The sequence below is a fragment of the Cherax quadricarinatus genome, unplaced genomic scaffold (genome assembly GCF_038502225.1).
Source record: "Cherax quadricarinatus isolate ZL_2023a unplaced genomic scaffold, ASM3850222v1 Contig4384, whole genome shotgun sequence".
Taxonomy (NCBI): domain Eukaryota; kingdom Metazoa; phylum Arthropoda; class Malacostraca; order Decapoda; family Parastacidae; genus Cherax; species Cherax quadricarinatus.
This window is the reverse complement of record NW_027199410.1, coordinates 12,190-28,818: the sequence shown is the minus strand read 5'-3', so window position 1 is coordinate 28,818 and position 16,629 is coordinate 12,190. Positions and strand designations below refer to the sequence as shown.

At 37.5% G+C, this 16,629-nt stretch overlaps 1 protein-coding gene across 1 annotated transcript; it reads right to left on the bottom strand.

The window, feature by feature from the left end:
• Positions 1 to 5,107: 5,107 nt before the first annotated feature.
• LOC138852139 (transportin-3-like) lies at positions 5,108 to 14,936 on the bottom strand. Its single transcript, XM_070081818.1, has 7 exons — positions 14,754 to 14,936; positions 14,144 to 14,278; positions 13,860 to 14,000; positions 12,651 to 12,862; positions 11,170 to 11,263; positions 9,110 to 9,319; positions 5,108 to 8,927 (listed from the first exon to the last, which is right to left on the bottom strand). Exons 1-7 carry the CDS (start codon positions 14,934 to 14,936, stop codon positions 8,733 to 8,735), a joined length of 1,170 nt encoding a protein of 389 aa, XP_069937919.1. The 3' UTR covers positions 5,108 to 8,732.
• Positions 14,937 to 16,629: the final 1,693 nt, after the last annotated feature.

Below are 16,629 nucleotides of genomic sequence, written 5' to 3'. Positions count from 1 at the left end.
ATATTGATGTTCTTTGCCAAACCTCAGTTATCTTCCATACATATATTACGTGTGTTAATCTTTCCAAAACTATCCCCACCTGCTCTTTGCATTTGTTTTAAACCCATCCATCCATACTGCTTCACCAACTTCTGGTTTTAGTGCTTTATTTTATTATAATAATAATTCACAAACTTATTCTATACTTGCCTTTTTGACTCTGTCTACTAACATTTTTCTCTATTATATAGGTGGTGGCTTAGCAGCGGAAGGCGAGATGATTGAAGTGGTGGAGTTGTCCTTGGCTGAACTAAAAGTTTTATTGAAGCAATCAGAAGTGAACTGTCCTGGAGGCCTTCTGTTTGGTCTAATGTGGTTTTTGCAACATAAAGCACCTCAAGAGTAGCATATCAGTATTATATGCACAACACAAATTGAAGGACCTCATATTTTTGTACAAATACTCTACAGCCATTTTTTAATATACAAGAAAAACATTATTTTATCACTATGGCTGTGTAATTCTCTTGTTAATCACACCTCATTAATCCTGAATCATAGGGACCAGGAGCTTTCCAATAAGATTTTCTGATCGACACAAGGAAAGTGTTGCCGAGCATAATTCCTTTGAGGGGGAAGAGGGTTGACGAAGTCGAAAGGTTTCTAAAGAACAAAAGGGCACAATACACAAATAACCTGCACATAGGAAAGAGGAGCTTACAACGATGTTTTGGTCCGACTTTGGACTATTTACAAAGCCTAAGTGTAGGTTATTTATGTACTGATTACCTGTAACCCTTAAGGGTTTAGTTCTCCATGAGTATGATTACAAAAGCATGGAGGTTGAGCTCTTGTTAGTAGCAGTCGTAGTTTGAAAAAAAAAAAATTGTGTATTAATGGCGAAACGTAAATAATGAATAAAGCCAGGACTTGGCAACCATGGGAGAAGTTTCTAGGGACTTCCATGGATTGTATTTCTGAAAGGTATCTTAGGTTCACAGTAGGAAAGCCCTGAAGCAGCAAAGGTTGGAGGGCAGCAAGTGTAGACATCCTCAGTGATGTCTAGCCCAAATGTGTAATTGCCAGAGGTGGTATCATGAGATATACTACATTTGCAAAGGCATTGTCTTGGTTCAGAATCTTTCAGGAAGTGTTTATTCGTGGGGAAGAGTGTGTGGGTAGTGCTAAACCCATGTGGATAACATGGCACTAATTATTATTATTATTATCAAAACTAAGCACTAAACTTCCGGGGTCATGTGTCACTGCATGGCACTAAACAGTAGAAAATTATTGCAACCAAAACTGGTGTCAAAAATGGTAGAAAAGTAGTGTGGGAGGGGAAATGGGGTAGTGAAAAGTGCCAAGATAAAGACAAGGTTGGTGTAGTATTTTGGGTTCATCAAGGAGAAGGATTGGATTTGTGCTCCAATTCCCTGAATTAAGCCTGAATGTTTTCCACCCTTTCCCCCACAGGTGCAGTATAATCCCTACAGGTTTACCGTTTCCCCCATAATAATCGAAGAGGAAGGAAGGAGAGGGGAAGGTTCCCTGTATCACTAACTTACTGAGGTCATGACTGCATACATAGTGTTGCACATGCATTGTCTTCATTATACAAACCAGTTTACAGCTGCACTGAAGGATAACATAGTTCAAAACAGCCAACACTGACATCTTATGAATAATGAAAAAAAAATATGGTAATAAAAGTTAATACAGTATTGATATGTTGCTGCTTGGTTATCAGTACAATGAATGAACCTGCATTTCCACACCAAAGGCCAATGAAGTTGAGAGCAACCGAGAGCTTTCTCACTATCCATCCTCTGGCAGTATGCATCTTCACTACCAAGTGCAGAATAACACTGCAAAGAGCATGGATAACCTCTTAGAAGGTCCAGATACAACTGAACTTGTGCCAAGAAACCGAAGAGCAGTTTTATTTAGAATTATATTTGCAGTTGATTGGATAACTCCATTAGTTGCTCTTGGCCATGAAATGACAGGTGTGGAACAAAAACTTCAAATAAATTGCATATCCAAGTCAGAGGTACTTGGGGAAGGGTGGGGAGAGATCAAGAAAATGTATTTTTTTCTTCGAATTTTTGCAGTAGTATTGGATAACAATCAGTTTGCATTCATGTAATTTAACTGGAATGCTGCATTTTACTTTAATAATGGTTTCAACCTTTTTATGTTCAATTAAAGTGTGGCACCGACACCCAAGAGGCTTAAATTCAGTTCATTCAAAGCTGAAAAAATGTCCACCAGGCATACTAGGTTTTGTAAACCAGTATTCGTGAAGGCAAGTAAAATGGATTTTCCACAGACAGCTGTTGCAATTATCTTGGTTCAAAAAGCCTTGTCTTGTCAGCATTACTGCATGACAGCCAACACACTTCACTATGGGGGGATCAAGTCTTGAATTTGTTGTCCATCTAGCTGCATAAGCAGACAAGCTTTGAAGAAGCTTCCCATTTTCTTTAAATCAGTGAGCATTGACTTAAGCTTATCTGGCTTGTCTTTAACAGCAAGGGCCTCTTTGAATGCTGTAGTGTACCCAGGACACTGATAATGTGACTTTTCTGATATATTTCCCATCATTGATATTTATTCCCATGCACCCAGTTGCTTCCATTAGTTCTGAAGATAATGCTCATCAGATTAAAGTCTTGGACTTTTCACTCTCCCTGGCTGCCTCATTCATACAATAGGGCTCCAATACATTTCTTCCCCCTGTCTGACCCTCTAATTCACTTTTGTTTCCCTATTTCATTCTGAATAAGAAGTCACTACAGAGTGGCTAGAACAATTCATTGTTCCTCCATTTCTCTGGCCCTCTTCATTGCTAGTGATGGCAATACTAGCCTTCTCTGCAGCAGATGTGGCTGTGTACTGCTCTTCACAATTGTTTTAATGGTTTGGTTCTGTTTTTAAAGGGAACCACTTTAAGTGTGATTATTTTTAATAATAGCTCTTATGTATACTTATCAATACATGGAGAATTCTGATTTGTTTTTCTTTATTCCAGCTTCATTATAATCAGTGCAAATGCAAAGAACAGGTCCCACAATCTTATCTGAAAATACAAAATAATGAACACAGCATTTAGACACACCACCTTCCCACTATGATTATTACAGTAATAACATCTTGGGAGAGGGAGGACTAAACCTGTAGGGATCATACAACACCTGGGGAAATGGGAGGCAATAACTACCCTCAGAGATGGTGCCTTGATGCTCTACCCATGAGGAACCCTGCTATGAATAAAACTGACCCTTGTGGGTTTAGCATTTAGTTATGATTATAATAAATAATATGAATAGAGCTGGCAAACTGACCTCTTACTTTTGCACACAAAATATGTCGTGAAAATTTATGGAAAATGCCGTAAGCATAGGACAATTTTAATATATGCATTGCCATCACTAGTTGTCAACCGTTGGCTCGGGCACTATAATCAGCATTGCTAAGCAAGTCTTTATACATTTTAAGGCTTTTAAGCTTAAATTTTACTCTGGTATGAAGTGTAATAAATGTGACTGCAGGTTAAGGCCTAATAACTTTAATTACCAAGTTTCATAAACAATATTAATGCTGGTGCCACTCTTTCATCTAACAAGTGTTTTAGAGACTAGACCAAAATTCAGCAGTCTGACTATGGTTATCTATTCATAGGTTTGTCTTATGAGAAAATTCCAACGTTCATTTTGAAATATTCATTTTGCTATAGTGAATTTCCAGTTCAAGGGAGACACCTATAAAGAGGAGAGCACATTACATGACAAACCTTCAATTATTTTAATTATCATTTTTTTTTTTTATTTTTTTTTTTTATTATCACACCGGCCGATTCCCACCAAGGCAGGGTGGCCCGAAAAAGAAAAACTTTCACCATCATTCACTCCATCACTGTCTTGCCAGAAGGGTGCTTTACACTACAGTTTTTAAACTGCAACATTAACACCCCTCCTTCAGAGTGCAGGCACTGTACTTCCCATCTCCAGGACTCAAGTCCGGCCTGCCGGTTTCCCTGAATCCCTTCATAAATGTTACTTTGCTCACACTCCAACAGCACGTCAAGTATTAAAAACCATTTGTCTCCATTCACTCCTATCAAACACGCTCACGCATGCCTGCTGGAAGTCCAAGCCCCTCGCACACAAAACCTCCTTTACCCCCTCCCTCCAACCCTTCCTAGGCCGACCCCTACCCCGCCTTCCTTCCACTACAGACTGATACACTCTTGAAGTCATTCTGTTTCGCTCCATTCTCTCTACATGTCCGAACCACCTCAACAACCCTTCCTCAGCCCTCTGGACAACAGTTTTGGTAATCCCGCACCTCCTCCTAACTTCCAAACTACGAATTCTCTGCATTATATTCACACCACACATTGCCCTCAGACATGACATCTCCACTGCCTCCAGCCTTCTCCTCGCTGCAACATTCATCACCCACGCTTCACACCCATATAAGAGCGTTGGTAAAACTATACTCTCATACATTCCCCTCTTTGCCTCCAAGGACAAAGTTCTTTGTCTCCACAGACTCCTAAGTGCACCACTCACTCTTTTTCCCTCATCAATTCTATGATTCACCTCATCTTTCATAGACCCATCCGCTGACACGTCCACTCCCAAATATCTGAATACGTTCACCTCCTCCATACTCTCTCCCTCCAATCTGATATTCAATCTTTCATCAATATACCTAAATATCTGTTCTGAGTTTTTCAAGGATGTCCTTTCAGTGTTAGCACAAAGACCATCTTGATAATTCAAGAATTCCCTGAACAGCCACCAGATGGTTATTCTGGGAACTCAATTTTAACAGTTTGGTAAATTTACATAATTTATCTAAGCAATTTTAAAATTAATGGAAAGATATTTTCATATACTGGTCAAAAACAAAATGGCAGGTAAGAAAACCTAAAGTAACCCAACTCGGAGTGACAAAACCCTCGGGTAATTGCTGGGAATGGCAAAACCCTAAAGTAACTACTGGGAAAAACAAAACCCTAAAGTAACTATTGGGAATGACAAACATCTGAGGTAACGGTTAGTGATACCTAATAATGCAGAAATATCAAAAATACATTAGGATGTAAAATAACCAAAGGTCTATTCACACATTTTCCTTTTCACTTTAATTCATATACAGGGATACTTTAAGCCATCAAATATCTAGAATATACTTTCAAATCTGCATTGATAGCACTTCAAATGCTGTACGAAATTCATTTTACTTCAAACCTCTTGAATATATATTATTTTTAAAGGGGTGGACCGGTAAGCCAGTGGAAGGCCTCGGTCAGATGACCAAATCTCCAAAGGCGGGTTATCATCTGACTAAGACCCGCGTCAAGAAACACTTGTCCTGTTTCCTGACGAACCTTACCTAGCCTAATCTAAACCTCTTGAGTTATGTTGTCACCACTCATTAGGTACAATAATATGCTCTCATTTTTCGTGCATCTATGGAATTAGCTAGATTGTAGCCTAAATTCTTTTGAACATTATGCCTCAGTCAATAACAACATTTTCTGCCATATCTCTAACTTAAGATTTATTACCAATTCATTTGAACCTCTTCTCATTGCATAACAAGTTATTTGAAGTTTTGTCGCTCTTCCTATACTTGCACTACATAGTCTTAGATTAGCAGGTACTTCTTCCTAAAACAAGCATTTAGACATTTCGAAATAAATTTTCTCCCAAATCATCAACACAATCTTTCTCTCAGCCTTTTCTATATACATTTCTCATTAATACATATTCAATAGTTCATGCTTAATATTTTGATTACATTATTTATAAGCATATTTATTCTGGTAGAATCCATTTACTTCTTAATAGTTATTAAAAGTTTATTTAGCAATACCTATATACAAATAAGAGCAATGATGTTATAATATTTAGCAACAATTATTTACTTTATATGAAAAATGCACAATATTATTGCACATAATTTGCTGAATGTCTCACATGGCATTTTCTTCAGTATTTTTATAAATCATAATTTTGAGAGGAAAAGTTCATATTCTATAACCACTGCATGTCAGTTATGCTTACCAAATTTGCTCAATGTATAATATAAACACTATTAATTTTTTATATGTGAAACTTTCTCATGCACAAAGGGAATGCAAACATAGTCTACAAAGTAATTACAACTGTATTTACCTGAAGTAACAAAAATGTATCTAGGTAACAGCCATAAATGGATGGGAAAGGAAGAGAGGCCTCAATAGTGAGGAGGAAAAGAAAAAGGACAGACTGACACTGTCATTTGGAACAGTGAAGGGGGCAGAAGCATGACTCCTTGACAGTGCTCCTGCTCAGGACATCACTGTCATATTAAACTGTGTCCTTGAGCAAATAGCTGCTCCAAAATAACTTGCTATTCTTTTATTTACTTTAAGAATCATGTGGAGCATCTCCAGTATCTACAAAGAAAAAGGCTTTAACAATTTTTTTTACTACATTGGCCAACAGTCACCCAATGTAGGTTGACCTAAAAGAGAGGACACACATTCACAATCATTCACTCTGTAGCTGTCTTGCCAGAAGTGTACAGGTATTACAATTCAGATAACCCTCTGAACAGTAATATCCCACTCCTATGAACTGCAGGCACTGTACTTCCCACCTCAAGAATTGAAGCCAGGTAACCAGTTTCACAATTTTAACATGCTCACACCCCCAATACTATATCAAACTCTAAAAACCACTTATCTTCGCTCACTTCAAGCTAACGTGCTTAAACACACCTGGATGCTTAGGCCTCTACCACCTACAACTTCTCCCTCCCCCCCTTTTCCCTGACATTTCATAAGACAACCCCTATTCCTCCTCTCCTTAATTTATACACTCTTGATGCTATTCGTGCCATCCTTTCTATATTGCCAAACCACCTCAACAACCCCTTTGCCTTCTGAATTATATGTTTTGTAACCCCGCAGTTTTCTAATTACTATGCTCCTCTTTCTCTGCATATTCATGAACCAAATATTGCTCTCCAACATGATCTCTTCAGCTTCCTCATTGCAATGTTTCAAGACCGTGTCTCACACCCATACTAGTGCTGGTTCCACTATACTCTGGTATATTTCCCTTTTTGCCACCATAAAGCTTTTCTTACCACAGAAGCCTCAACAGACCAGCTACCTACTCCCCCCCCCCCCAAATCACCTTTTCTGTGGTTCACGTCATCTTTCAATAAACCATTTTAACAGATATCCAGTACTTCAGTACCTAAACTTTTTGTAACTTATCAGGCTGCTCTTTTCTATGTTCACTTTTAGTTGACTTCTTTTGAACACCCACTTAAATACCACTAACCTTTGTAACTTTTCTTAAGAATCTCCCAAAAAAGAACTGTCAATGAGAGAGAGTAACTGATGATTCCCACTGTATTAAAATTATTTTTCAATTTCAAACCTTTCCCCAACACTAGTATACACTTTTTTTTTAATAACCCCATCTATCAATATAATGAACCACCATAAAGCCATTACACACAACTAAGGCCTACTTCCTGAAAATAGTGCCCTTCTTTCCTACACACCTTAAAATTTAAAATTACTTGCAAATCTGACCTCCACTCACCCAGGTACATAGAATGTATCAGTGGCCAACAGAAGAGGAATGATGCATCGCTATTACAAAGTATTATCTGAAGTGGTCATGTTAATCAGCCAGATGTAAAACTCCACACAAGCAACTATGTAGATTATGCATGTTGTTTTTTGCATGGTTAAAATTATAATGGGTATCAACTACCAAAATATGCAAGTTTGTCCCATTTAAATTTTGACTCTAATCTTATTAACACTACCTGGCCTGAGACAAGATATATGCAAGACACTCAACACTGATCCAGTTTCAACTTTATCTTTCACACTATCAACACAGGAGCATTGCACAATGCCAAAGTCCTAGGCACAATTTATTTCTTCAGATCACACAGAAGGGTTCTGCATGTCAATTATCACAAGAAAGAAGCAATGCCTTTATATGGAATTCAGCATATGCTTCTTCAACATTTATAAATTAAGCAATAGCTTTTATGATCATACAAAAAAGAAACAATAATAAAATCAAATCTACTTTTTAAAAAGGTGAATGCTACTTCATTTCAAACCTATGATTGAACAAATTTACCAAGCTCTTACAGGTCCAGTATGTAAATTTCCAAAAAGCAAAATTTTCAAGTACCACATTTCTAACTTAATCCTAAAATTAATAAATTTTGACCATAAATACCCAGTGTAATAGTCACAAAATAACAATTTAATTCATCTAGTAATTATAGAAAGCTTTATAAGTTTAATATTGATACAATTTTGTAGTCAACCTGAAAGCATTCATTATATATATTCTTAAGTTATCTTCATCACACCGGATGACCGAGCATTTCTTCAAGGTCATTATAATAGTGTGTCACGGTTATTAAACTCAATATATTCACTCTCCGGAAACATGGCAGAAAGAAAAATTTGAAGACTGTCACAAAGCCAATGTAATTTTTCAGATTTAGATAATTAAAAACTCAAATTGGAATACATATCTCAATCACTGCAGCACTCAGAGTATTAGGTCATATTTAGCAGCCTGTCAATTATAGTACAGTACCTTGGAAAATGCCTTTCAATGCACTTGCTGTCCATTGCATTAGTCTCAAGACAAGTGTCAAGTCAGTCATGTCAGCCATCTCACTGGCTTTCATCTATGCTGTCCATCATGTCAGCTGAAGAATCTGGAAAAGTCTACCAGCGCTCTGGTAATTTCCTTAGTGCGCTCTGCCTGTGTGACAGCCTTGTGGAACTCTACCAACTCAGTTTGAGTAATTGCCTCCACACCACCGGAATTCTTTGTTGGTAACACTTTCAACTTGGCCTCTAACCACAGACAAAATTTTGGACGGTCAAATTGCATAATCTGTAAAAATAACATTTGGGAAAATAGAGAAAACTAATACTTATATCACCAAACATTTCACACAAATATACATACAAGATAAAATGTTATACAAAATATTTATATCATTAAACATTTCACACAAAAATATGTACAAGATATAATGTTAAGGGAAAGGAGTAATAAAACAATAAAAAACTGACCTGGAAGAAAGTTTCAGCAACATCATGATGCATATATTGAGGGAGAATGAAGATGGCTGCATTAATGAGGTTGCTCACTAGACTCTCACCATGAGTATTAAAAATATTTACGACCAGCGTGTGTCGAGTTTCGAAATTCGGTCGGTCTTCGTGTTTACGTCCTGCCTCCAATAGATCTTGAAAGAACTTCAATACAGCTGCATTTGCTTCCTAAAAAAAAAAAAATTACACGGGAAAGGGTAAGAGGCATTAGTTTACAGTGTGAAGGTAGCTGAATACAATAAAAAGATTTATATACATTTTTTCCTTTATTTAACTTTGGTACACTCAACATAGAGAGGGGCATGTGAAGACAGATCAAAGGAAGAGAAAGTGAAGGATCTAAACTAACATTGGCTCAGCAGCTAAGATGAAGGAAGGGAAAGCTGAATGACTACAAGAAGTCATGAAGGAGCTCTTTAAGACAACTCTTCAAAGTACGTACTTGAAAACAAGCAGAACAAAGCAGTAAAAATTGCAAATACAAGAACTTTAAAACAATGACAGAAAACTGTTGCTCTTTAAGGGTAATTTTCCTGTCAATTTTCTTCCCAAGGTTAGAAGAGAAAACCCAGTAAACAACAACAGTTCTATCAGAAAGGAGTCTTAAGAAAGATTATAAAACTGACAAAGTGATAAGAGAAAGACCATGGCAGAAAGGAAACCTTTAATGAGAGAAAGTTTCAACTGTAGAGCAAGCTTTTCTAAGTTTTTAGGCTCTCAGAATCTACAGTCCAGATTTCCAGGAAGAGTCCCTCAAAAATCACCACTTTCATATCAAATTATAGAAGGAAAGCACAGAAAATAACCATGCCTCCCACCCAACTTTTTTTTAATCTTCCCTACTTCCACTGTACATACCTGAGAATACCTTTAAGTTACAACCCTTAAACTGTGTAAGACTTACTGGTGTGCAGGGAACCAATCTGTGTATGACTTACATGCCAAATTTCTGCAGCTTCAAATATGCCACCTGTAACCACTTTAGGCTTCAGCCCAACTGTCTGGGTCACCTATCACCATACACCTGGCAAAAACATCTAGGACCAGGCAGATCCATACAGCACTTCATGGAAAACACAAGTAAACAATGCACCATCACCCCTTTAGCCACAATCAAGACACTTTATATATTCAAAACTTATTTCCTAAAACAAATGATAGAGATAATAGGTAGCACTAATAAAGGGACTCAATAAAACCAGTTAGCCAGACTTGAATCCATAAGGTGGAATGTGCAGTGTATACACTGAAGGATGTTACAGTTTGGAGGGGTCATCTGAACTGTGAAGTCAGTACCCTTTTGACAAAACAGTGATTGAATGAGTAGCAGTGGAAATGTTTTTTTCATTGGGTCACCCTACCTTGGTGGGAGATTACCAGTGTTAAACAAAACATTTTTTTTTAACACGGCAGTTTCCCACTGAGGCAGGGTGAAGTAAAAATGTGCGTCAATTTACAGTGAATAGTGCAGCTGGGATTAAGGATCAATGTGTTTCTTACATTTTAAGTACTAAAACACCTTGAAACACAGCAGGGAGTGAATCTGACAAGCAGCAGATTGAGAGGCAGGATTAGGAACCAAAACTAGACTCCTGAAACCACATATGAAGGGCATAAACAGGCAAGTACACCTATTATATCACAGTACTGTACATAGTGCTACACACTGAAAATAAAAAGGCTTAATTTGGTGTAAATCAACAGGAAAACTTAAATACTGCTATGTACATTCATGATGAAGATTGAGACACTTATGCAGCATATGGAAATCTTTATTCAGGAAACGTTTCGGCACACAGTGGCTTCATCAGTCCAATCAGTCGGTTTTTCAAACAATTCATCACATATGTACATTCATGTTGATGAGTTATCATATACTGCCAACTACAACCCTCCATAAAATGGTAAGTTATCGTCTGACGTCTCAACATTAAAATCTAAATTTTATTACAATTGTATTCATTTATTAATCTCATACTGTGAAATGCTAAATTAAGAATAGAAATAATGAAGCATACCTTGTGGTCCAGCATGCATGCTTGAAGTCCACACTCCAAAATTGTATTTAAGGCTGAACACTGAAGGAAGGCTACTGGTGCTCGCTGAAGGAATCTGAAAGATAATATGTATTCATAGTGTGTTGTTGTACAAAAAAGTTAGATATTAATCACCACCCAGCTTGCTACATATCATAGGAATCTGTACACAAATAAAACACACTTTTTTTTTAACACGCTACCCGTTTCCCACTGAGGCAGGGCGATCCAAAGAAGAAACACACTTCATCATTCACACTAACTCTCTCTAGCCAGAGGCATGCAGGTATGACAGTTTAGATGGCACTCTAAACAGCAAATATCCCAAACTCCTTTAGAGTACAGGCACTGTACTTCCCACTTACAGGACTCAAGTCCCACTAACTGGTTTCCCTGAAACCCTTCACAAAATATTACCTTGCTCACACTCCAACAGCTCGTCAAGTCCCAAAAACCATTCGTCTCCACTCACTCCTATCTAAGCACATATAAATTTGATAAAAGTTAATGCAAAAGCATTAACCTCTCTATTTCTTGGACTAACTGAGGGGAAAGAGTAGCCAGTAATGACAATTATGGTGGACAGAGAAAAGATTATCTTACCATGGTTGTTACAAAACAATAATAAACAATTCTGCAACCAAAAGACTTTGTCCAGTTCCTCAATCTACTAATCCACCAGATATTGTTCTGTATTTCCAAAGTCTGTTCAATGGAGGGTTTACTGCATATTAAAAACTGAGCCAATTTATCTACAGGGGTAACTAGTTTAAAAAGAGAGCAAGGTTTTCCACTGTCTTAAGAGGTCAAACTATCCACTGGGTCAACAGGTCCAAAAAACAGTAAACCTTTTCTTTCCTTACACTGTTAAATTTCCAGGCTGACATATATTATCCCATCTCATTTTATTTCCAAGCATAGCCCTATAACTAAATTCACCTAATTAGCTAATTTACAGAAAAATGTCTTATAATGGATAAAAAAAAAAACACTAAATTCTGAAACTTGTGTATCAATACCTGACCTGATCCAGTCTCAGTTTATCTGTCACACTATCAACACATGAGCACTGTCTGACCACTGAATAGTGAAAAAAATAGAGCATGAATATACAGTGGTCTTTTTATAAATCAATTTAAAATCTAGTATCTTTTGTCTACAATTTGACTTACGAGAAAAGTAAGAACACTTGCATGTATTTCTTTTATTATTTTGCTTCCATTATGAACAATTTCATGATATATGATACATATTTTAACAAACCCCTCCTTAATTATATTTAGGGGAAAGCACTAAACCTGTAGGGTAGGAAACTGGATTTCATTCAAGGAGAAAACAGGTTAAATTCCTTGGAACAAGAGCCACTCACCATGATCATGGCACCTCCTATGAGGTGTTCCCCTTTCTCCTTAAACAATACTATACACAATAAAAGTTTATAAAGAAAAAGTGGAAAAGCCTACCTGGCACACAATCTAAACCAATCATCAACAGTATCAGGATGATCTCTGAATCCATTAGGCTGTGTGAGAAGGATGAAGGTTGGCTGTGTAAAAGCTTCCAGCATGGCCAAGAGGCCTGTTACACAACCAGGCTCACTTGCGTATTCATCCACCAGAATGCTACCCAGGTACAGGAAACAACTGTGCCCATGTGCAGCATACAATCCAACAATCTGTCAAAATGGAAGTTAATAAATCAAGTACAAAGTATGTTAAGTAAAAAGGACACAAATGCAACTAATGTGACATTTTATTGTGGCAACGTTTCGCTCTCCGAGAGCTCTGTCAAGCCGTAATGGTCTTGACAGCTCCTGGAAAGCGCAACGTTGCCACAATACAATGTAACATTAGTTGCATTTGTGTCATTTTACTTAACATATTGTCGGTAATTCTACCAATATTAATACAAGTACAAAGTAATTATAAGGTAACGTACAATGCTAGGATGTTTGAGACTAATTTATGAATAAAGCATCCTTCATTGAGGACAATAGAAGCATTATTACATTTAAGAGGACACATTAAATCCACCGAGATTATATAGCACCTGTGGGAATGGGAGGCAACTGGGTTTGATCCAAGGAAGTTTAGAAAAGGTTCAATTCTTTGAATCAAGAGCCCTTCACCAGTCGCTCCTTGCAGGGCAAGGATAGTGCAATAACAATGAGCGACTAATAATTCCCTTGATTTTCCCGATAAATTTTTTTGAAGAATGACAATAAAACTAAGTTCTCAATTTATCATCACACACTGGCCAACTCCCACAAAGGTAGGATAAAAAAAAAAAAATCACCACCATTGAATCAATAAGTATCTTGCCTGAAGTGGGCAGACATTACAATTCAACTGATCCTCTGAAGTGCAACAACCACACCACCATCTAAGTGGAGGCACTGTACTTCCCAACTCCAGAACTCAAAAGTCTCCCAATCCTTTTATAAATGTTACCCTGCTCACACTCCAACGGAGCAACAAGCCATTAGAATGGTGTCCACCGGTTAATCTCAATGGAATCTGGAGTCAACATCACATTAAATAACAGGAAAATATAGCTCATGCAATCAGCTGGACATTTATACTTGCTGGTGGAGACAATCTTACTAGTCCTACCAGATGAAAAGGTTTAAGTGAAAAAGTGAAATATTTTCCACTTGCTTAGTTGTTCAATACCTGTTCAACAAGGGGTGAGAGAAGTGGTGCCGAGTGCTGATGCACACAGCGTACTGCAAACCGCAAGCAGCGGCAGCAATGCTCCATTACCCGTAAATCAGAACTGTATCTCTGGAACGCCAGTGAGAGTGTTGGCCAAACCTGCGGATAATATCATGATCACAAATCTGGGCATAAATTAAAATAAAAAAAGTCACAATATTCTAATATTTGTAGAAATTTTAATTTTGGTATGATTCACTAATTTTTATTTATATATACACTGCTATCTCTTAATAACCCACCTCCATAACCACTTCCTGACATGGATGTTGCTCTCCATTTTGGACAATTGGATTAACATTTCTAAATATCGCAGCCAACCGATCCAACCACACCACAGGATCTGATTTTGTGTTCTTTTCTATTGGTATGTTTTCCTGTAAGAGAAAATCAGAAATAATGAACAGAAGTTTAAACAGAAACCAGCTCTAAAAAAACAAACAAGAGTAATTACTGCACTCAAGCAGATGTGCAATAAAATCCTAAATTTAGTGAGGAACAGTTGAGAGATGTATAGCAATCTTAGTGAAGAGTAAAACTTGTAAAGTGGAGCCTGCCTGTAATAAATGGACTGCTTATTCCCAGACTAGGAAACCTTTAGATATGTGACATACAGAAGACTTTTGTAAACTGGAAATGCAAGCTAGGTTAATGAGTGAAATATTAGGTTAAATGCAACTAATAATTCCAGGAATAAACAAGAATAAAGTTCATGTCCATTTTGCCAAAAATAAGAAATGATTTTGGAGATCATTGAGCTGAGAAGGCCTAGGGGACAAGTTTAATTTAACATTTCAGAACAAACGAGGGGTTATTAGATGGGAAGGTGGAGATGTCAACACAAACATTTACCTCAATTAGTTTCTGAATATGAGACACTTGAACCAAACAGAGCTTTTTCATATCTTCTTTAATTCTTTCTTTAGGAAATCTTCCAAGAATTGATGCTACTCCCTTCAGAAGCCCAACCACCGCCTCATTACTGATGCTGAACGAGTCAAGAGAGGCTATTATGTGCAGCAAGATTACAGGCATGTCTTGCTACTTCTACTTACACTTAGGTCACACTACACATACATGTACACATTTATTTATACACACTCATCTGAGTTTTCTTTGATTTTATCTTAATAAATTGTCAAAGTGGGAAGTCTGAATGTGCGTGGATGTTGTGCAGATGATAAGAAAGAGATGATTGTGGATGTTATGAATGAGAAGAAGCTGGATGTCCTGGCTTTAAGTGAAACAAAGCTGAAGGGGGTGGGAGAGTTTCAGTGGAGAGGAATAAATGGGATTAGGTCAGGGGTTTCAAATAGAGTTAGAGCTAAAGAAGGAGTAGCAATAATGTTGAAGGATAAGCTATGGCAGGAAAAGAGGGACTATAAATGTATTAATTCAAGGATTATGTGGAGTAAAATAAAGATTGGATGTGAAAAGTGGGTTATAATAAGCGTGTATGCACCTGGAGAAGAGAGAAGTGTAGAGGAGAGAGAGAGATTTTGGGAAATGTTGAGTGAATGCGTGGGGAGTTTTGAATCAAGTGTGAGAGTAATGGTGGTTGGGGATTTCAATGCTAAAGTGGGTAAAAATGTTATGGAAGGAGTAGTAGGTAAATTTGGGGTGCCAGGGGTAAATGTAAATGGGGAGCCTTTAATTGAGCTATGTGTAGAAAGAAATTTGGTAATAAGTAATACATATTTTATGAAAAAGAGGATAAATAAATATACAAGGTATGATGTAGCACGTAATGAAAGTAGTTTATTAGATTATGTATTGGTGGATAAAAGGTTGATGGGTAGGCTCCAGGATGTACATGTTTATAGAGGGGCAACTGATATATCGGATCATTATTTAGTTGTAGCTACAGTTAGAGTAAGAGGTAGATGGGAAAAGAGGAAGGTGGCAACAACAAGTAAGAGGGAGGTGAAAGTGTATAAACTAAGGGAGGAGGAAGTTCGGGTGAGATATAAGCGACTATTGGCAGAAAGGTGGGCTAGTGCAAAGATGAGTAGTGGGGGGGTTGAAGAGGGTTGGAATAGTTTTAAAAATGCAGTATTAGAATGTGGGGCAGAAGTTTGTGGTTATAGGAGGGTGGGGGCAGGAGGAAAGAGGAGTGATTGGTGGAATGATGAAGTAAAGGGTGTGATAAAAGAGAAAAAGGTAGCTTATGAGAGGTTTTTACAAAGCAGAAGTGTTATAAGAAGAGCAGAGTATATGGAGAGTAAAAGAAAGGTAAAGAGAGTGGTGAGAGAGTGCAAAAGGAGAGCAGATGATAGAGTGGGAGAGGCACTGTCAAGAAATTTTAATGAAAATAAGAAAAAATTTTGGAGTGAGTTAAACAAGTTAAGAAAGCCTAGGGAAAATATGGATTTGTCAGTTAAAAACAGAGTAGGGGAGTTAGTAGATGGGGAGATGGAGGTATTGGGTAGATGGCGAGAATATTTTGAGGAACTTTTAAATGTTAAGGAAGAAACAGAGGCAGTAATTTCATGCACTGGTCAGGGAGGTATACCATCTTTTAGGAGTGAAGAAGAGCAGAATGTAAGTGTGGGGGAGGTACGTGAGGCATTACGTAAAATGAAAGGGGGTAAAGCAGCTGGAACTGATGGGATCATGACAGAAATGTTAAAAGCAGGGGGGGATATAGTGTTGGAGTGGTTGGTACTTTTGTTTAATAAATGTATGAAAGAGGGGAAGGTACCTAGGGATTGGCAGAGAGCATGTATAG

Bases quoted from the DNA above. Each gene is read 5' to 3' on its own strand.
- LOC138852139 (XM_070081818.1), bottom strand. From the start codon at position 14,936: ATGCCTGTAATCTTGCTGCACATAATAGCCTCTCTTGACTCGTTCAGC. The intron at 11,264-12,650 runs GTAGGCTTTTCC...ATTATCTTTCAG, and splicing joins TGGTTTAGATTGTGTGCCAG to ATTCCTTCAGCGAGCACCAG. The intron at 9,320-11,169 runs GTATGCTTCATT...TTTTTTTTTTAG, and splicing joins CATGCATGCTGGACCACAAG to GAAGCAAATGCAGCTGTATT.